This window comes from Callorhinus ursinus, unplaced genomic scaffold (assembly GCF_003265705.2).
Source record: "Callorhinus ursinus isolate GAN/ISIS: 27379988/994484 unplaced genomic scaffold, GSC_fseal_2.0 scaffold2, whole genome shotgun sequence".
Taxonomy (NCBI): Eukaryota; Metazoa; Chordata; class Mammalia; order Carnivora; family Otariidae; genus Callorhinus; species Callorhinus ursinus.
The window spans coordinates 22,380,499-22,403,980 of NW_027397064.1; the positions used below are offsets into that span (position 1 = coordinate 22,380,499).

General features: G+C 36.0%; 1 protein-coding gene across 9 annotated transcripts in view; it reads left to right on the plus strand.

The window, feature by feature from the left end:
- Positions 1-11,981, plus strand: part of IKZF2 (IKAROS family zinc finger 2) — a 150,373-nt gene extending 138,392 nt beyond the window's left edge. For all 9 annotated transcript variants that reach the window (XM_025892240.2, XM_025892221.2, XM_073879078.1 and 6 more), the window contains one exon: positions 3,636-11,981. In XM_025892240.2, coding sequence (XP_025748025.1) covers positions 3,636-4,360 — 725 coding nt within the window. In that variant the 3' untranslated portion in view covers positions 4,361-11,981. The remainder of the gene's footprint in view (positions 1-3,635) is intronic.
- Positions 11,982-23,482: the final 11,501 nt, after the last annotated feature.

A 23,482-nucleotide genomic window follows, 5' to 3' on the forward strand; every position in this document is an offset into this window, starting at 1 on the left:
TGTTATTCCTTTTTCTCACTTATATTTTCAACCTCTCCCCTCTCTTGGCATTTTCCTTTTTGTATGTAATACGATAAATTCTCATCATTAAAAAAAAAACAAACTTCCCTTAAACCCAAGTCTCCTTCTAGCTACTACCTACTTTTTCCTTCTCTTCAAAAATGGAGTTGTTGAAAGTGTTCTCTATGCTTGCTTTCCATAATTTCTTTCTTTCTACTCATTCCCCAGTTTCTGCCACTTGGCATTCTTCCTCATTGAGGTCACCACCAGCTTCCATAGTGCCAGGTGCAGTGGACCCATTTTAGACTATCTTACACAACTTTTTTTTTTTTTTAAGATTTTATTTATTTATTTGACAGAGAGACACAGCAAGAGAGGGAACACAAGCAGGGAGAGTGGGAGAGGGAGAAGCAGGCTTCCCACGGAGCAGAGAGCCCGTTGCGGGGCTCGATCCCAGGACCCTGGGATCATGATCTGAGCCGAAGGCAGATGCTCAACGACTGAGCCACCCAGGTGCCCCTATCTTACACAACTTCTAGAGAGCATTTGCCACTCTTGAATAAATAATTCCTTTTGAAATACTTCTTTCCTTGGTGTCCATGACATTGATCTCTCTTGCATTTCTTCCAGCTTCTTTGCTCCCTCTCAATCTTCATTATGAATTTACCCTTAACAGCTATGCAAATGGAGCAAAGGTACTAATGGAGGCCTCCATTCGTGTGCCTAAATATTTTAATATTTTAAATCAAGCTGAAAAACTATTGTGTTCTACCTTCCTGACTTGGAAGATTGAGTTCAAATAAATATAGAATCCTCAGATTCCTTAGAGTTCCACACCAGACCTTGACAGCATGAGCAGAACCACTGCCTGACCTGCAGCCAGACCTCTCTTAGACCTACCTCTGGTTCTGTCCAGTACCAAAAGGGGCCTCATGCCCACGTATGTAGACGCTCCAGCCTACTCATTCTAGACCCCACACGTAGCACACAAAGAGTAGTGTGTTGGCCACTCCTCAGGCCTAAGTGTGTGAATACCAGCAGTACAAATTGGTACTCAGGAGGATAGACCCTTTGATGAGGACTGTGCTAACCCTTGATGCAAGCTCAGTGCCATTTGGGCAAGGAATTCTGGGGTCCTGGGTATCCAGGGTATGGTCTAGGGAGTAATCTCCAGATAGGCACATTCCCTTGGCTATATACATTCCTCATTCCATGAGGAGCAAAAAACTCTGTAAACATGGGGCCCAGTGCAAGAATCCAACTTGCCTTGATCTATGGGCAGGCATTAAAAATCTTGGTGTTCTTCCAGGTTCTATTTTTGACCTTCTCTTCTTCACACTTTACCTATGCGTGGGTTATATCTTCTATTCTTGTGGCTTCAGAAATCACTTTCTATCAACTGATGACTTAGATATCTACATCTCAAGTAGAGGTCTCTCTCCAAAATTTGAGACTATATATTGGTAGTTACTGGACCATGACTATTACTCAGCCTTTCCCAACATGAACTCATCATCTTTTCTATCTCATTGCCATCCACTAAGTTTCCTAGGCCAGAAACTTGGGCTCCATGTTTAATTTCTTTCTCTTACTCATGTTCTATGTCACCATGTCTATAATCACCAAGCCCTAGAAACTATATTTTCTAAATTTCTCTCCATCCCATCCAATTTTCTCCATTTCCACTGCCACTGTACTAATTCAGGCCACCATGATCTTTATGGCAATAACTTCCTCAACCATATCAATAAATACCTAATCAAGTCACTTCCCTGTTTAATCCTTTTAATCCTTATGGCCCGTGGGATAAAATTCCAATTCCTTAGCTGTTGAATGAGCCCTTTTATTATCTTTTCCATCTTTCTCATCTATTCCCACTCTCAGCTATATAGTGAAACGTAAGTAATCCCTTGAACAAGTCATGCCGTCTTCCTCCGAGCCTTCCAGGCTCCACCCCCACATTCCTTTACTTAGCTAGTATTTGTCATCACATATCCCTGATGCCATTTTCTTCAAGAAGTCTTCTTTTACTCCCCTAATTATATATTCCTTTTATTTGACCTCATAGCATATATCACACTGTATTAATAATGATCCCTAAATTGCTTTTGGGGATTTGTTTGTCTAGCTCAACTTTTAAACTCTTAATATTGTGATAAATTGAATGCCATGAGATAAGGTCTCATCATTTTTTTCTTCATTACTCTGATCATTACCCTGATCTCACTTTGGGGACCTCTCTTCAAATCTGAAATTAATACTAGCTATCCAAAAGTGCTTTTCCAGAATGCAGTTCTGTGGATCAACATTTTTTCATCAACATTACAAATTAGGCATCCATCTATAACAACATACTAAACATTTATAAGAAGTCCACATATATTTTTAAGAAGTCTTTATCTGTGAGATTTACCTATCAAAGTAACCAGGCAATTAGTAGGAGACCGCATTTAGTGACAGAATTTTAAAAAGATAAAATATGCTGTCCAAAGCTGGCAATATTTAAAGGAGAAAAGTTAAAATTACTTCTCCTACTTTATGCACAGAACTCTTTCATGGCTAATCTTGAAGTAAAATATAAATTTGTTGAAGTAAATATTAAAGGGAAAACTACAAAAATCCTTCAATCAAGATAAAGTATAGAAAATTAACAATGGATGTACATACCAGCACCATTGCCCATATGTCTGAATAAGGAAGGGGTGGTGTAAAAATGATTAATTCTCCATTTCAAGAAGCAAAACAACAAAACATAGTATTTTCCAAGTTTATAAATAAACTACTTTTGGAAATGACTCCTATATTTAAACAGTCCTAAATTTCATTCAGTTTATCAAACAATACAACCTTTTTTTTTTTTTTTTTTTTACAGAGAGAGAGAACGCAAACACAAGCGGTGGGGAGGGGGCCAAGGGAGAGGGAGAGAGAGAATCTTAAGCAGGCTCCATGCCCAGCATAGAGCCCGACCTGGGACTCCATCTCATGACCCTGAGATCAGGACTTGAGCCGAAATCAAGAGTCAGACTCTCAACCGACTGAGCCACCCAGACACCCCCAAACATTACATCTTTTAATGGTATTTTAATGGTGATTTTTTTTAATTCTCCAGGGTGACATATACAGGCTTTATAATTTTTTTTCTAATATAGCCATTAAATCCACCAAATTAACCCTATATAACAGTGAGGTGACAGAGGTTATAAGCAGATCACTCTCACTTTTGTGATCTTTGTGGCTTGGTCACTGATGTCTAAAATATGCAAAATAGGCATAGTTTCTGACTTATTTTCACCTGGTATTTCTTCTTTTGCCTATAGTCGCTGAGCTGTAGATAAGTGGAAATTTTAATTGAGAATGAAAATAATACAGTCAATCATACCTTTCAGCCTAGATGCATTTTCATGATGGCATTAAAACAAGTGCAAATGGCTTGTGAAATTCTTATTACTAATCCTCTTTGCAGGTTGAGAGTATTTGTGAGTCTCAGCAGAATTAAAGAGCCCAAATGCTTGATCTAAAAAATAAGATTATCATATTATAGAAAATGGAGACGATTAACTTTGTACATTTATATTTTAATCCAATCACTAATTTTGTTGTATTTTGTTTTACTTTTCTCGCCGTCCTCCTTTCAGGGGAAAAGCTCATGCGATTCAGCTACCCAGACATTCACTTTGATATGAACTTAACATATGAGAAGGAGGCTGAGCTAATGCAGTCTCATATGATGGACCAAGCCATCAACAATGCAATCACCTACCTTGGAGCTGAGGCCCTTCACCCACTGATGCAGCACCCGCCAAGCACAATCGCTGAGGTGGCCCCAGTTATAAGCTCAGCTTATTCTCAGGTCTATCATCCAAACAGGATAGAAAGACCCATTAGCAGGGAAACCTCCGATAGTCATGAAAACAACATGGATGGTCCTCTCTCTCTCATCAGACCAAAGAGTCGACCCCAGGAAAGAGAGGCCTCACCCAGCAATAGCTGCCTAGATTCTACTGACTCAGAAAGCAGCCATGATGACCACCAGTCCTACCAAGGAAACCCTGCCTTAAATCCCAAGAGGAAACAAAGCCCAGCTTACATGAAGGAGGATGTCAAGGCTTTGGATACCACCAAGGCTCCTAAGGGCTCTCTGAAGGACATCTACAAGGTCTTCAATGGAGAAGGAGAACAGATTAGGGCCTTCAAATGTGAGCACTGCCGAGTCCTTTTCCTAGACCATGTCATGTACACCATTCACATGGGTTGCCATGGCTACCGGGACCCACTGGAATGCAACATCTGTGGCTACAGAAGCCAGGACCGTTACGAGTTTTCATCACACATTGTTCGAGGGGAGCACACATTCCACTAGGCCTTTTCATTCCAAAGGGGACCCCTATGAAGTAACGAACTGCACATGAAGAAATACTGCACTTACAATCCCACCTTCCCTCAGATGTTGACATACCTTTTTTTGTTGTTTAATATTATTACTGTCATTAATTCTTATTTCGTGGACGCAGTGTCATTTGCCTGCCTAATTACAATACGGAAGAAACAGAAGAGAGAAGGGACAAGGGATATTGTTTCTTGATAACTTGGCTTGTTTATTTTGTGGGAATTTAAGAGCAGTTCCATTTCTGCCACGCATAAATATAAGGTATATCATGCTTTGAAAAAAAATCACTTGATTCATATAGATTCACCTGAGAGATTCTAATTTGCCACTGATGTTCAGGATTATGATTGAAGGCAGGAAAGTTTAGAGTTTTCTGGGTAGAACTTTCTCAGTTTAAAGTGGTATAAGTAATTTTACTCTTCAAGGAAGAATTTTGTTTCAAAATATAAACTGTTTTTTTTCCCCCTCTAGAGATCATGGTACACAAACACATTGTTATTTTCAGAGATAAACTCCTTGGATGAGTTGTTGTGGATTCTATGTTTACTTCCCCAATGGAATTTATAATACGGTATGTTATACACTGTACCATATAGCAAAACTTTTGAACTACAGGTAGTTAAGGATACCTACAATACATCTGAGGTCCTATGATCTTATTTTTCTAAACTTAAGCACTGTTTTCCATAGTTTTGATGACTGGCATTTTATAGACACCCTGGCAGCCTTACTTTTAACACCTTTAATGAATAGTATTTTTATCTAGTTTTCAGAATAACATATGGTCTAAGAGTGGCTAAAAGGCAGTTAGTAGTTTCCAGAAAGGACCTCTACTTTTCATAAATTTGGGAAGTTTTCTTTTAAAGTTATAATGTGATGGCAGCACAGTATGCGTATTTGTTTCTAAAAGTATGCTTACGATTGTCACTTTATCAGCATTTAATCAGTGTTAACCAGTCAGCAGAAAAATATAATTAGGCTAACAGTGGGGTTGGGGGGGGACCCACTCAGCAATCCCTTTTCTAGTATGTCTCTTTTCACTGGTTTTTTTCAAGCTGTGACCACCCAGTGTTCTATCTATAGTCCATTATCTTTTACTATTTGAGTGGGAGATCATAAAAATCTTGCTATAGGTTTTTGCTTTCCAAATCTCAAAGCAATTACTAATTCCACCTGAATGTGGTAACTTGAACCCCATAAGGTTATGGAACTAGGGCTATTTATTCTAGTATTCCTTCAGTAATAATAGTTACCACTTTTGGTGCACGGAAAAGGGAACTTCTTTGTAACTTGTACATTAGACTACAGATAAACAAAAAACAAAGCTTATTTTTACCCTTCTTGGAGTCTAGAATGTAACCTAACCTCCAAGTGAAAGTCACCATGTCCTGCACATTTTTCTGTCTTGAAAACATTCAACTATTTATAAGTCCTTGTCAGAAATGAATCTCAATCCTTTAGTAAAAATTTTCTCTTCTTTTAATCCTTGCATATGTTGCCATTTTTCATGTGCAAATTTTTTATTTCGTTTATAAGGGTGCTATTTTTTCTCTGCAGTCCAACAGCATTAAAGGGGAACCAGATGAGATCAAGTCATTTGGGGGGGCGGGGAGACACACTTGGATGCGGAACATGCTGCTTGTGTTGAGGGAGGACAGTCCTGTCCGTGACTGGAATATCTAATAGCCATTTTTGAATACTGGTTCAGTTAAGCAGTAACTGATAACTGCTCTAAAAAAATATCATTAAATAGGATGCTGAAACTATGTTTCTTAATACAGATGCTGTGAGAACTAGCAAGATTAGAGACGTATGGACAGAGAAGCAAACCTGGCCCCAATACTGCTCTTTACTCATTTTCTTATTTATCATCTGCTGATTTAAGTGACTTCTAAGCACTAACACAGGTTAGAGCTAGGCAAAAAAGATTATAACTCAGCTCTCCTTTACTGGCCCCTCTTGTAATTATTTTTGGAGAAATGTCCAAACTGTTCCTTTAAATCAAAGAGAATGTACCAAAACAGAGACATGAAATATTTTAAATAGAATGTCAACTGTCTTTCTCCGCCCCCCCGGCCCCTCCGCTGCATGCTTTGGTACATTGTGAACATACAATATGTCCAAAAGTAAAGCATGTTTTTGAGACTCCCTTACTGCCCCTACCCTAACCACTCAAGAAAATTGGAATTTCATATATTTTTTTTTTCCTTTTTGGAGGAAGGTAAATAAAAGTTACTGATTTTGTGTCTTACTGCAATTTAAGGAAGCATTTGGATGGCAGATAATATGTTCATCACTTTGTGTGTGGATCTCTGCTGGCATCACCTAGGAATTTTTTTCAGTGTATGAACAATCATGTACCTAACTGCCCTGGGATGAAGCTGAATTTTAGGTGGACCTAAAGAGTTGTATAGTACCCCCCTGAAGACAGTACTAATGTATACTCTGTTTCTCATTTCATCTCTTTGGAAATCTCTTTTATGGAAGGGACTGAATATTTGTGAGAGTGTATTTGCTACAAGTGTATACTTGTATTTTCTTAGTTTCACTATATGAGGAACAGAAAGAGGTAAAGATGTCTCAGGGTGTGGCAGGGACAAATGAGGACGAGGTCAATTCAAATGTGCAGGTTAGAAAGAATTTTTGTGGGCACAGTGCTTTCTGGGAAACTCTGAATGGCTATATTTGCATGCCTCCTTCACAAAAGGAAATATGCAAGTTGTTAGGGCCTAAAAATAAATATGAGAGTCAGACACCAAATAAATCAAGTTTTACATAACATTATATGCCCAGTTTATTTAGGTGAGATTTCACATTACAGAGTACTTGAGGGGCATGAAAATGGGTTAGCCTCTCTTTTCTAGTTTGGCAAAAATTCAGAAATTCATCACATTGCTTTGCCCTAATTTTGCCCAGAAATTTATCTCCAGCTCCTGTTGGAGATGTGTGCTGCCTCTCCCTAATAGTGGTCAATCACTTTTAAAAAGCCATTCTAATATGGCTTTTTAGAACAGTGAAAATGACCAATAAGCAGATTGGAAGAAATTTCAAGTTGTTAAAACATTCCGTTGAGAATTTTCTGGTGGGACAAAATGAGAAAATGAGAGACCGGGATTTAGATTTGGCTACAAAGTAGGGAATGTCTTTCCTAGAAACGTACAAGCAATTGTAGGTGTGCAACAGTGTATGTCTGTACACACGTACACACTCTTAAAGAAAAGTCATGACAAGGAGCAATTAGTGACCACATGTATTGCAATAGCACATAAAGAGTTAAAATTATAATTAACGCCTGAGCAATTTAGGAAATTTACCTGATTGTATTAACAAATATTAAAGAAGTTATTAGTGTGTCTTTAGGACTAGTTCAACTATTAAACCTTGGGTCTTTACAATCTATTTCCAGAAAAAATCAAAACAAACAAAAAGATCTTTAAGCTGTTTTGGTATAACTTCCAAAGTGAAAGAAACACAAATAACTTTTAAATAGGAAGATACAGAAAAGAAAAATGATTACCTTTTACTTGTTGGCAAATGGAGAAAGACTGGAATATTTTAGTGAGCTTGATGTTGTTTTTATTTAGTTATTGTGTATTGGTTCTACACCTCACAAAACTATGAAGTCTTTATATGTTATAAAAGTTTGACAAAATATACATTAGTGAAGGCATCTAGATGAAAATCATGTTTTATTCTCCAAATGTTATTTCATCCTGTCTCCAAAATGATTCCGTAAAGTAGAAAAAGAACAGAAAAGACTGCAAAAATATAAACAAAAATCTGCATGCCCCTAGTTTCAAGACAGAATTTAGATTATAAGAGGTACTGGCTACATTATTGTTTTTTTACTTTGAAATGTTCATTTTACAAAAAGGGATATGTTACATATGTGGTCATCTTTAGTTACATTTTATATATTGTTTTAGTAAGTACTATATGCAATTATCAAAAAAAAAAAAATCCCCAAACGCAAAAGAAAGAGTAGGGGTGAAATTGAAGTTTGTATATATGAGAGTTATCTTAGAAATGTTTTTAAACCTCCAGTTTCTGCAAAATAATTAAAATATACAGTAACTGGTATCTTAAGATCCTGAATTTAACGTATTAAATACTTATAAAATTTCTTTATATTGGTGCCTTTTTAAAATGCATTGAGAGAGTGTTGGTTAGCTACTGTAGCTCTACAAACACTTTTATTATGTATTTTTAAAAACCACTTAAATTTGAGTACTATATAATACATCTTCGTGTTCTTAGGGCAAAATTGTTAGAGGAATTTCCAATACAGAGAATTTCAGCTCATCTGTTTTAAAGTAAAAGGAAACTTTGAAACCAGTTTTTAATCTTATTAGTTTGATAGTATTTCTGAATACCATTACAAGATCACGTAGGTAAAATATGGCATAGAGGGAAATTTCAGCTGTGAATTGCATTATGGTATGTGTTTTTGTTTTGTTTTTAAGGAAGAATAAGTTCTAGTATCACACAAGGCTTTATTAGTGGAATTTTTGGTCAATAAAATACAGTATTGTTTTGGAATTTACAGACTAGTGTTGTACTAGTCTGAGAACCACTGTCTCCTAATCTGTTAATGTTTTATGGAATAATGTAAAGAAGCAGGTAATTAATTCTCCTTGAACAAAACAAAACTGAACAGTCATATCACATTGCTATTCTCCAAAGCATAATCTCAAATGGTTTCCTACCATGATTGTGTATTACTTGCAATAGATGTGTTAGGATATGACAGCTTTTAAAAAACAAAAACAAAAACAAAAAAAACAAGCTGCTTATTATACAAAGCAAATGTCATATGACCAAGAAGCTGTGATATGCTAGTGTTTCTTTTTATCATAGTATATTACTAGGCCAAATAATGACACCTTGAATATTTTTACATTTATTGCAGAAACCTAAAATTTTGGGATTTCCGTAAGGTTTTTATGTAACATTATATTTGTAGCTTTTTAGTTTTCTCTTGCTGTACTGTAAGTCTATGGATATTTTTCACATGCACTCTTAGAAATAAGTTCCTAATTCTGTTTATGGGGTTTTCCTCCCATAACATTGCATTTGTATATTTTCTGTATAAATTTGTTGTGAATTAACCTTTACCCCATACAGAGAGTGGTACGTGAATGACTAGTTTTCTAAGATGTCCTTTTTATTGTGAATAAAATATAAAATTTAGAGGCCCTCTGCTAAGCCACATAAAATACAACATATAACTTCATAAAGGTACAGATAAGCCAGTTTGCAGTTAATTGGGCCCTTCAAATTACCTCAAGTGACACACAGTAAGAAAAGCTTCTCAAACGGGTGCAGGTCACTGAATCCCCTACTATGCACTTATCAGGATTCTACTTAATTTACTGGAAATGGATTTTTAAAAAATGAATACACTGTAACAAGGGAAGGACTCTGGGTTTGGGTTCTTGTTGTTTTATTATTTTGTGTATGTTTTTTTAAGTAGTTCAGTTTCTGAAACTGTGATAAAACATTTTGACTGTCAAGCACGCTCAGATTTTGAACATAAATCACTTCCCCTTCTGTGTAACGAAGTTCTTTGTTAGCTCTTAAGTTTTGTCTCTTCCCCCATCCCCTTTGCTCCCCTGTCTGTGTCATCCCTGGCCTCTGGACAGCTCTGCCTCTCCTTCCCCCACTAGTGTGACGATTAGGTCAACTCTTCCGATTCATCAGTCTCTTAAGTCTTAACATTTTTTGTGTGATTTTTGTTGGCTGTATAATTTACTGACATATTTTTATACTCAAGTGTAGTTTTATATTAAAAAGAGAAGTAGTTGGATTAAACATAGTAAGGTATATAACCCTTGTGCTACTTTCACTTTCAAATGTTGGGTACCTAAAGTAGGACTTCAGAGATTATGTCATCATAATATGGTATGTTTGCCTTCCTTTTTAGTTGGGTTTGTGTTCTGATTTGGTTTTCCTTCTAAAATGTATGAGAGATTAAACGATTCTTTGCAAGAATTTAGAAAGATGTTAAAAGTCTAAAGCAAAAAGTCTTAACTGTCTCCCAGTTGGGAGAAAATGCTTTAACATTACTATAATAATATTCCAGGTTTGGAGGGGGCTCTCCAGGCTTCATATCTGCTCTTAATAGTTGAATCTTTTAGACCATGTGTTATTTGCAATCCCAGAATGATTGCTTCTGCTATTTAGTTCAAAAGATATTTTTCTGTTCTTTCTGTACAAGTGCAATACTTTCCTTGAAGTCTTAAAAACTATGGTTATTTTTTTTTAACTGACCTATTCTTTCTTTAGTTAATGACAAAAAGAAACCCTTGAAAATCATGGTATGTTAGTTAAAGGACACAACAGGCAAAGAAAAAATACTCCATAGTCAAAAGATTAGAGAATGTTGAAAACACTAGTCTAATCTTATGGTATCTATATTTAGGCTAAATTTTCACTGGAATTGGTAATCTTTTGCCTGGGAAATGTGTCCTAAAGTTGAAAAAGTTGCAGTTCTTAAAGACTGAATTTTCTTCTTATCCTTGCCCAGTGTTTTAAATATTTTTTATTTCATTTTCCTTCTTTTGGAAATGAACTTTAAAATAAAAGCAAAGCACTTAGCTCAATTTTAAACACCTATCACCTACTGAAGACAATTTTTAAGAAATATTTGGAGCACTGTTTTCATACAAATTTAAGTAAGTATTTTTCGTATCATACATATTTATATGTAGAATGCTGGTTTTCTTTTTTTATACCTGTGTCCCTGTAGTAAAACTGCTGTAATGTAAATACATGTTTTGTTAAAAGATAACATTTCTTTGGCATTTCTTTTAAAGGCAGTTACTGCATTTGTATAGTATGTGTCTTGGCCATTTTAGATTTTTTTCTTTAACAATACCAAAGGTAATTAGACTACTTTAAAAACTAATTGCTTGACAGTTTCTAGGATATTTTGAGTTTTAGAAGCAAAAGAAAAAAAAAATAGGTCAAACCAGTAAACCTCATTTTTTTTCAAACTAATAATTTGGGAAAATAAAAACTGTTTAAAAAAGAAATATATATAAATATATATGTAAAATTAAAATTCCAGACCTTGTATGTCAGGTTTGCTCAGTGTAATGTAGTTTTTTTATGGCTCAAATACAATACCTCAGAAAATGAGGTTTACTATGGAAATACTGAAACAGTCTTTGTAGCTGTGTGACGAGTCACTCTGCTATATTACCAATTTGGAGACCTCTGCTAAACAGTTTTATCACTGCAGACTAAAATGTGGGACTTGTATTTTCTTTGTTTTTAATGTACACACGTACATGCTCTGTGCATGTGCGTGGGTACCATGTATACGTGTATGAGTGTTGTATATGCATGTGTGAGTGTGTGTATGTGTGGACAACTAAAGAAGCTGCAGAAACTTTGTAATACTTTGTGAAAAGGATTATATTATAAAGGTTTGTACTGTCTGAGTGCACAGCTACTGGAATAAATTTAGGGAATCTCAGGAACAAGCATATAATTTGTCCAAGATTTATTTCTTCTCAGAAGTGTAAGTGCAGTTTTTAATTCTGTATATTATTTAATATTTTACCAATAAAATAAACTTCTGACATAAAAAGTTTGCTATAAAAGCTTTCTGGTGAGAATTCTGTACACAAACACATCTTCCAAGTACAGAAGATTAAACTTGAATAATATCAGGCTTAAGTTACTGTCCTTGTGTATACATACATGTCACACTGCTTGACCCAGAGATATGGGTGCACTGGAGATCAAGAATCTCCATCTTTACTATGTAGTCCCTCAGAGCAGAGTACAAAGTAGTCCATGACTTGTTAAGGATGGCATCTCTTTACTCTTCCAACAGTTTTCATATATATCTTATTTTACCCTTAAATCTAAGAGGTATGTATGTCAGAGCCTATCCTCTATATATTTATAGAAGAAAGTTGTTGCTCCAAAGTACACAGTAAATTATGCAAGGAATTCAACAAATGGTTCAATAACCATATTGGAAAACAGCATTTCTTAGGAGTCAGACCAAGATTTAAGAAGGATTAAGTCAGAGACATGGTTCAATCACACTGGCAAAAATGTAGATGTCTGTTCTGCTTTATGTTACACTATCACTATATGAATCATACACTTCTCAGATTTTATAAATGCAGCTTATGTTTTTCCATGAGAAGTTTGTTCTGTTACCAGTGTCTTCATAACCAGAAATGTAAAAGAACATATATGACTGCTCATTTACCTTTAGCTATGTGCTTATCCTCCATGCCAATTTCAAGCCCACCATCACATTTGAGTTACTAGAATTTTTCTTCATCAGTAAGCATTTATAAATTTTTGTGGATATTTATCACATTTCCCAATAATTTCACATAGAATGAAAAGAACTACACATTCAATGACATTTTACTTCCTTGACTGTCTTTTAATTCAAAATACCTAACTCATAGGGGAAAAGACAAACAAAAGAAGTAGCGAGACAAAAAGAAGAAAAAAATATGAGCCTAACAAATTACTGTCTAGTATTACATTATGAAGAATTCCTTGAAGATCAACAATATTTATCAAGTTCATGTGTTTATAATGTTGACAAGAGCAAAATGAAAAAGACTTTTTAAAAAGATGCCATATGTTTTTGATTTTTCTATTGCAGTAGGGTCAGAGAAATTATAAATATTTTAATTCTCGATATGATTTTAAGATTTTATCAATATGCTCAAGACAAAGGGCTGTCTTTAGGGTATGAGCCACCTGGTAAAGGAAGTTCCTTTTAGCATTTTGGCAACTCTACATTTTGCTCTTAGGGGCTCTAAGAAGCACCCATTAAACTTCTAGCAATACCTCATGTTTTATTAATAGCCCCACTAAAAGGTCCCATTATGATTTGAACCTCTCACTAGAGGTACCAATGAGGATAACTGCTGAAATTGAATTTTGCTGCTTTTCTTCCATTTGGCACAAAACTTGAGGGAAGTGCTTCCCTAAACTAGCCTAACAGGCAGATGGGAGAAATTGATAAAGTGATAAAGTATCCATAATCCCACAGAAAAAAATGGGTAAAACAAAGGGGGTGGGGGGTGGGGAAGAGATCCTGGAAAATAAAAACATAATCGTCTGAGAAAAAGCAAGGTTAACTTTTTTTTTTTTTTTTTTTTTGTCCCTACTGTTGCTCTATAATCCTAGAATGTCTTAGATCAAACCAGCTCCTTCTAACTTGGAATTTTGTCAGGCACAGGAAAAGTGCCTCAAAACAGTAAAAGCGGAAACTGCCCATATTGTTGTTGAGTTGTTTGTTCTAGAAACCTTTAAAAGAGCTGTATGAACCTGATCATCTGACCGACTGGAACATATGCAAAGAAGCAAGATTTTTGGAAGAACCAGAGGTATTAAGGAAATATGGTAAGGGTACTGAATTGGGTAAGCCTATGAATGAAGTGGCAGGAATCACTTGTCATTTTACCTCAACTGATGGAGAGTGCAAGCAGAGTTAGCAGTCTCCATGGGGAGCGCTTCATGAACTCCATTGATGAGGAAGTAGAAGACTGTAAGAGGGAATGGGAATAAAGTCCGTATTATATTCATGCGCTGGGCCTACCACATATTGGTTTGGGTTTGGTGGATATAAAATCTTAAAAGACTATGGCCAACACAACTTTTATGAATGATGAAGTTTCCAACTCTAACATCCCCCATTCAAAGAAGAGATGGGGCACCTAGGGCGTTGGCTTTTAGAGCAGTAAAATTGGATGCACATCTTGGAAGTGGAGTGTGCTAGGCCAGGGAGTGAGTGTCCTTTTCCTCCTCCTGACACCCCACTTATTTTCCTGTTTTGTTTTTTTTTCGTGTAATTCATCTACATTTCTTTCTATCTCCTTTCTCATGCTCATCATCTGTGTCCACAATCTTTTCTGTTGTTCCCCTCTTTTCTGCATAACATGTGGTACCATTTGCTATCTGTTCTTCATCCTGTCATAATTCTGATTAATGTGAAATACAGAGTCTTTCAATACAAGTAATTTAATGCAACCAGAACATATATGAGTTTAAACTATGACCTTCTCCACAAGTACTTTGCAAATTAGTGCAATTGTTACTGACTTTATCTAATTCACTCTCAAAATTCTCGTGGAAAATGTAGGGTATCTGATACTTCATGTTATTGATAGGAAACAAGTTCAGGGTGGTTGTGATTTTGCTCATAAAAACCCCAAGCAAGCGAAAAAGCTAAAATAGATTCTAATTCCAGATATACTTAGCCCAGTATTTTATTTTCTAAACAAATTTATTCAACATTTGATTGGCAAGCCCCATTAACAAAGGGGGCAAGCAAGTCTATAGTATGAATGTTTGTGTCCCCCTCAAAATGTATTATGTTGAAATCTTAATGACATTTTGATCATATTAGGAGGTGGGGGGGTCTTTGGTAGTGATTAAGTTATGAGGGTGGAACCCCCATGAATCGGATTAATGCTTTTTTAAAAGAGACCCCACCGAGCTCCCTAGTTCCTTCCATCATATGGAGATTCAGTGAGAAGTCACCATTTATGAACTGGGAAGAGGGCCTTCACCAGAATGTGTCCGTGCTGGCACCTTGATCTTGGACTTCCAGCCTCCCAGGACTGTGAGAAATAAATTTCTTATTTTTAAGCTACCACCTTTGTGGCCTTTGGTTCTAGCAGCCCAATAGGACCAAGGCAGCAAATATTACGAAGTAGCAGATAAAAAAAATATTGTTTCAGCAGACATACCTTATAAGTAACGTTTCGTTTACTCTAATTTTTTTTACTTAAAGATTTCATTTATTTATTCATAAAGACAGAGAGAGAGAGAGGCAGAGGGAGAAGCAGGCTCCCAAGGTGCAGGGAGCCCGATGCGTGACTCGATCCCAGGATCCTGGGATCATGACCCAAGCTGAAGGCAGACGCTTAACCATCTGAGCCACCCAGGCGCCCTACTCTAATTTTTAAACAGAAGGATCCCAAATGAACTCAGAGCATCAGAAAGGCTGAGAAAAATAGCATTAAGTAGAAGGGCAACAATAACCTGGAATTGAGTTTTTTTCTGCAGATATTTTAAAAATGGATAAATTAACCCTAACTTGGTCTCCTAAAGACTACTTTTATACTTACATGTGGGTTTGTGATTATTTACCAAATTTCCTTCATCACTGATGTAATTTTTTGCCCATTTCTAAAACACTATCTATATCCCCATATTCATTTTCCTTCCTTATTGTAGAATGTAATTTCTGGTATTTACACTTTGTTTTCCAATGACTTCCTATGTAAAAACCTTAAGTCATCATGAACAATATGAAGTTATCAATACTGGAAGCTCTGGCCATGATATCCAAGTGTTTGCACTGATGAGCTATCATTTTATTATATCTTCCAAATTCAGTGAGCTGCCTAGACATTATACTACTCTGCTTAGGTGCTAAAACCTACCTATCAACTCACCTCTTTACTGTTAGTTCTGTAGCATAGAGCATTTCCAAGATTCCCTCCTAATCTCAACTCTATCCATAGTGAAGTGAGTGATACATTTGTAATAAAATCCAACCTCATGTTGTCTACCCTCAGGAATAAAACATGTACAACCCCTTGGAATTTCTTGGCTTTGACCTGACAAGTTTTTCCAGTCTTCAGGGATGGTTGCTGTAGTTACACCTACCATCATGTTCTCCTTGTTTGACTTCCACAATTTAAGTAAGTAACCTGATATTTTGACCTTCAAACAGTCTATTCCTTTTCTCTTCACCCCCCTTCACTGTTTTATTTCTATCAGATTGTAACATGCATATATATTATCATTTGATAACATTCAAGGGAGAAAAACTGGGACAGCAAATGACTCATGTTTTTCCAAAATCTTAGCCAAACTACCTTGTAGACATACTAACAAATGGTACTTTGGCTATGCCATAACACTGATATATTTTCCAACCTAAGCGTGTAAGCCCGGAGTCTTCTGCTTTCTTTAATGTTTTGACAAAACTGATTATAGCTAAGAATGTGATCACTTGATCACATAATGACTATGAGAAAAACTGCTTCATGCATGGGTAAAGGGAGAAATGGCATTTTATTTGCAAGATCTCAAGTACCTTTCTTGGGTCTCTGAGATATGAGTGGGATGTTGCCTAATTCTTGTGAGATAAACATGTGCTCTGTGGTGTTATATCTCTTCTTTGTTTTCAATAGAAACTCTTAAAGGGGACACATAATACCTATTTAAACTATAATATGCTGAAAAACAGTCTCTGCCTTAATTATAAAAATATGTTTGGCTTAAAAATGTTTTTTTTAAACATCATCTTGAGAGACATATTCAATATGGTGTCTCTCAGCTTTAATAAAATGTTCATTTGTGCTAATTTACTTTGAATTCTTCTTAGAGCAATTTATCTTGGTTCAGAGTTTCTGAGCTATAAAAAAATTAACACTAAAGAGTTTGGGTTAGTAACTACAGTATATTTGAGTTAATTATGTTATACTCCTGTTTCTGACTCAGAAAACATGTCTCAATTAGCCCAGTTCAGGAAAAGAAGGGAACAGAACAGAAAGGAAGGGAAAGGAAGGGAAAGGAAAAGAAGGAAGGAAGAGAAAAGAAAAAAAGGAAAAGAAAGAAAAGAAGGAAGGAAAGAAAGAAAAAAGGAAAAAACCTCCAAAAATGATCAAGATAATGAAGGATATGTGTTTTATGATCATGTGGCTCATATTAATATCAGTAAGCCTTGCCAGCTACATTTTTAATGTGTATATAATTCAACTACAATTATTAGTCACCACATAGACATTTATAAGTAGCTTTTGGCAATTGCTAGTGTCCCATGGTAACCCAGCCCATCCAAGCATCACATATCAGTAATGGCGATCTATCAGCCTGCTATTGGACAAGTGTCACCTATAATAAACCAGCACAGAGGGAATGTACACCAATATAATTTTTTCACTTGTTACATTTTAAAGATTTTATTTGAGAGAGAGAGAGAGAACGTTGTGGGGATGGGCGGGGGAGAAGGAGAGAGAAACTCAAGCAGACTTTGTGCTGAGTGAGGAGCCAAATGTGGGGGCTCAATCTCACAACCCTGAGATCACAACCTGAGCCTAAATGAAGAGTCAGATGCTTAACTGCCAGCACCACCCAGGCACCCCTCACTTGTTATATTTTAAATGTGTAGATACTCTGGTTTCTGTTTATCTGCTATTTGTTTTTTAGTTCTCTGGAGCCTGAATTATAAATAACCCTTGTATTTCTTAGAAGCAAAGACTTTTTCCCACTTTTCTTATTTTTAAGTAAGACTTACTTTTGCTCTTTTGAGACTGTGTAAATTACAAATGCAGTAGTCTGGGAAGGGAAAAAAGCTTTAGCTTCTTAATTTGTTTTGGTCTATGAAATCTGAATTTATCCCTCTTGTCCAGCTATTATGGCAGAACTCCATAATAAAACTAATTTGGAGAAAGAAGGAAAGCTACAGCGTTGACCATCTGAATGACAGTAAGAGTGAATGGCTTATCCCACCCCATTTATCAGTATGTACAAAAGCAGGCCTCATTTATATGGAGTAACACCTAATTCATGACACAGCAAGGCCTTTTAATATTTTACTTCAAGTAAAGGAAGCTTATATTTGGGTCTAAGTGTGAAAAATATCCTTGATTATTTTATTGAGTAACATTAAGAGTATTTAGAAGACACAGTTAAAGAATGTACACATTTTTAAACTTAAATTTAAACCTGATTCTGTCAAGGCGAAGGGAAAAAATTGTTATCATTTGAAAATGGAATATTTTTTTTTCTTTTGAGGACCCTGAAGAAATTAATTAGTAAGTGATACTAAAAGAACATGTTTGGAGCAACATAGTCACATTTTCATTCAAGGGTTCTGGCCCAGTGAACATTATTTATTCTGGGATTCTTGACAAGGTCATTTTATGTCCTTGGAGTTCAAGGAAGTGTCTACAGAATTAGCCTATAGGATGAAACCGTAAGAGGTTAGAATGTGCAGGTGACTTAGTTTTCAGCATTAGAGTCTACATGGAAAGTTTGAGGCCATAAGCTCTCTCCCTTTCCTTTCTGTGCTCTTTCTGCATGATTGCTCCCTGTTAACAGTATTCACTAGTAAAGTCATCCAAAATTTAAGGGATTAGAATGTCTACTGCATGCTGCCATTTTGCTAAGTACTATAGGGAGTTCATCTATTCAGTACTTCAAATGTGCCAGACTGGGTGTTTAGGACATAATATTAAATAAGACACAGTCCCTGAATTCAAGGAAATTATCTTATGGTGAGAAAGAAAACAATTAGGAATAAAATATGGTAGTTATTACTACAAATGTGGAAGTAAAATTCTATGGAAACAAATGGAAGGAGAACCTGATTTACCCTTGGAATGAGAAAATGCATCCTGATAGAAGTGACATCTAAGCTGAGTCCAAAAGGATAAATGGAAGTAAATTTGAAGAAGACAAAGGTAGAGAGGGGACGATGGAGCATGTGTTCTACACATTAGGAAGACGTCTACAAAGTCCTAGAAGGGAAGAAGAGAGAGAGAGAGAGAGAGACAGCATAAATACATAGGGCAGAGGTTAAAGGAGAGTCAGAGACAATGAAAGAAAGAGAACAGATACGAATGATTACCTTTAGGGGACTGCAGAATCTATATGGCTGGAGCATAGGATAAGAACAGGGATACAGCAGGTGATAAAATGAGATAAGTAGAGTCAGATATTAGGGCTTTGTTTTTCTAATGCGAGGAATTTGAATTTATACCAAGGGAAATAAGGACCAATAAACTCTATTGGAGAGTGACATGATTAGATCTACAAAATTGCTTGGGTTTCAATAGATTAGATGGGAGGGATGCCAGACTGGAAGTGGAAGCTATAGCAGTAAATCCTGGAAAAAGATAACAGTGGCTTGTGCTATGGGAGTGGTCTGGATATGAAGAGATGTGGTTAGATTCCAAAGATGCTTGGGAGGTAGAATTTGCTAAACTGGTGATTGATTGTATGCACATAGTGAGGAAGAGGGACAAGTTAAGGATGATACCCTAGTTTCTGAGTCGGAAAAGCAGGTGTTTGGTGGTGCCATTTACTGATATCTAAATCACAGAGGGACAAACAGATCTGAGGGGTAGAAAAAGGAGAAACATATTGAACAGGTTAAGTGTGAAATGCTAGTATGACTTCCAAATGGAGAGGTCTGATATGTATTAAAGGTACAGGGTTAATATCAGGAGGAAGATCTGAGCTTAAGTGTTTTTTTTTTTTTTTTGTAAGATATATTTATTTGAGAGAGAGAGAGAGAGAGCGGGGTGGGGGGGCAGAGGGAGAGGGGGAGAGAATCCCCAAAGAGACTCCCTGCTGAGTGCGGAGCCCCAATGTAGGGCTCAATATCAGGACCCCTGAGATCACGACCTGACCTGAAGCCAAGAGTCGGGTGCCCAACCAACTGAGCCACCCAAGCGCCCCTGAGCCTAAGTTTTTATAAACACCACTTGGATATAATATAGTGTGTATTTATATATCATATGCTTATTGAAGCCAGAGTTGATGAGATCATCTAGGAACAGTATACAGTAAGAAAGCAAATGATAAAGTCAAACTCAAGGGGTTAAATGTAAAGTATAAAAGATTTCTATCAAAGAATGTGCACAACAGTAGAAAGAACGAGACTTATTTAAAAATGACCATAGAGGAAAGATGTCACTGAGGGTCAAGACAAATCACCTGGGGGCTCATAGTGGAAGAAGGCTTGGGGGTCCAAGAATAGACTCATAGAAAAAGTAGTGTTCAAAACAGATTTTGAAAATTTTGTTGAAAAGTTTTCAGGAAGAAAATAAAATGTTAGGTCAAAATGATGTTACAGAGGAATTTTAAGGGACATGTATCTCAATTTTTCAATTCCTCTGAATTTGAATGTGTCTAGGAAAGAGAAACAAAGAGCAGAACCAGAAAGCCTAAACCTACACAAACATAGGCACTGCTTGACCAGGAATGTGTCCCCGTTAACCTCAGCTATGGGGGGCAGAGCTGAGGGAAGTCTGGTCGTGTGTCTCTTCTTTCATGAATATTTGAACAGTTTGCTTTTCTTTGTGATCTATATAATGGACTGATATCTAAGATTATTAAGATCTGTGGCATAATAAATATAAAAGAGTAGGTATGTGTTTATATGTATTTCAATGTGCGATGTACTATTACCTTATTTTGATGTTATTGGAGATCATCTCAATTTAGAGAGACAGAAACTGAGGCCCTCATGCTGAAGTGACTGCATTTATACAAGCCTCTTTTCTTCACAGTGAGTGGGGACTGGGGTTTCATCATAGTCAAGTGATTGTCAAGGTCACAGTGAAGAGGCAGGATGTATAGGTGTGGAACAACCCTATGTCCAGACCCAGCTTTTAGACATTTCTCTTACTTATGTAGGCTTCCCTGGGACCACTTTTTAACCACAACTTTATGGATCTGGTAACTTCCATGTCTTATAGTAAAATTAAGTTTTCTTATTTATTATCACACAGATTGTCAGTTGCCTACACAGATATAATTTAACTGGGTACATAAATATATTATGCCCAAGTAAATCTTTATTATTATTTTCACAGGCTATGTAAGGAGAATATTTCACAAATATAGGACATAGAAAGAATTTCAAAGTATAATAAGTTGATCATTTAAAATCTATAATCCTAAGAGCATCTTCTATAGGTCTTACAATAAAAGATTTCAAAATATTTTAAATATGTACATATTGTAAGAATTAGTAAAAAGTTTATTATGAGTGACATTTTGCCTGAAATAGAAAGATTATGACAGGACTTCTAAGTAAAATTAAACCCACTCATGAGTTTGTGATTATCATTATCTGCTGCAGGGACATGCAATAGATACGTAATATGTGCCACAAATACAAGCAACATATGTAAAGTTTTTCTAGTAGGCACATTTAAAAAATTAAAGTAAAATTAATTTTAATATATTTTATTTAATCCAGTACCTCTGAAATATAGTCTTTTCAACATGTAAACATATGAAAACCTAATGAGATATTTTATCTTCTTCGTTTTTCATAAAGTCTTTGAAATCCAGTTTATATTTTACATTTACAGGGCATCTCAGTTTGGATTAGCCACATATGCAAGGGCTCAATAGCAGCAGATCCATGATCTATCCTAACAATTAAACTCAACTCTGTAAATGTCCCTGTGCAATACCACAGCTACCTTTTAGTAAGTTCTTATGTGGCCGTCACTGTAGTGATTTCCGTGTTTGATTCAAACATGAAGATAAAGCATACTGAAGTGATATTTTTTTTTTTGGTTTTAGATCACTTTGTATTTTTAATTTTCAGTGAAGATCACCAATTTGATTTTAGGGGAAGCAAATTCATGGTAAAGTGGTTGAAGTAAATTGGTAGTTGGGTCAGTGGTCTCTCACTTCTCCATCTTGCTGTGGGTTAAGAGAATTTATAAGTAGTAAAGAAAAATAAGAGATGATAATACAGAGAGAATGATATTGAAGAAAGTGACCACAGGAATGTATATCTTTTCTGAAAACACTGAAAATGAAGAGAGGTAGGAAAGATAGTAATATATCCTTGACAAGTTTTAATCAGATGCTATGGAAGATAAATTGTGGTAAAACATACCTTTATTAAGTATACTGAAAGAAAATAAGTTATAGAAGTGTTAAAAAACTGGAGAATTGATTTTAGATCTGAATTTTCTAAAATAGGAAGTTACTAGTTTGAGAGCAAAGAGATTTGGCATATGTTGTCTGAAGAACTAAGATGAGTACTAGGCAAGTCTGATTTGGACAAAATTGAAGATGAACTCAAAGGTCAGTGCTACAGAGTTGGAGGTCCAGGAAAATCAATAATAAAAAGATTCTATAGATTCTCTACCTCTCACTATAACCTTGCAATAGCTCTTCATACTACCCACCATCGGGATTTGCCTATTTTATATTTTTGTCCATTCCTTTATTATCACTGCCCTTTCAACCTACAGATTGAATCTTTTTTTTTCCAAACACTAAGCTATATTTTTCTCCACCATTCAAGACACTAGTTCAAATGAATGTACTCCAGGAAGCCTTCCCAAACCACACATGGGAAATACAGTATCCTCCATGGAGGGAAACCATAGCATGGATAATTTATACAAATGTTCTCATTCCATGGGTTAAGTAATGCCATAGGGCAAATCTATATCCTTGGGTCTCGTTGCTTTATACAATCTCTTCCCCACCTCAACCTCCATATTCCTCTAATTCAAACCACATACTCTTCCTTATTGCTCAGGTTTGTACCCTTTTCCCTAAGCATTCTTCATCTGCCTTCCCTCCTTGACGTTTACCTATGAGTCCATTAAAAAAAATTGAGCAAAGAGAATATTAATATTCACAAATAGCTGGCAGGTAAGAAGAATTGATTGGGGCCAGGAAATGCTTTACTTCCATTCCTAGAAGAGGTTTTATTGTACTAGGTGATTGAAGGAGACAAAATAGTATTGAAAGAGAACATAAGCTTTGGGATCCACAGATCAAGGAGACCTCAAGATTCATTTGCTCTGTAATATTACTTAAACTATTTAATTCTTCTGGCCTCAATTTCCTCATCTAAAGTGATGACGAGAATACCCACATGGCAGAACTATTTTATTTATTCATTTAATTAATTTTCTTGAACAAATAGCATGTGCCATTCATATATTAAACATAAGATATAAAAATAAAAACAATCTTCTGCCTTCAGGAGATATGTAATGGATTAAAGAGAAGTAGAAACAAAATCAAATGTCAGTAAGAGTATTTTTAAGTGGTATATTGGGATTAAGTGTAGAATATGGTGGGGCAGGAAAAGGGAAGTTACACATTTTACTTTGGAGAATGGAGAGGGCAGGAAAGTCCACCTGTATTAAACAGTTGACACTTGAGCTTAGTGGTTGAAGGACTATAAGGGGTATGTGTTCTACATATTTATTAATATATTCATTCCTTCAGCAAATAATTGTGTCCAGCACATGGTGGTGAGGATGATAATGAATAAAAAGAGAGATGGTCCCTTTTTAAGACATGTATGCTTCTCCTGTCCTC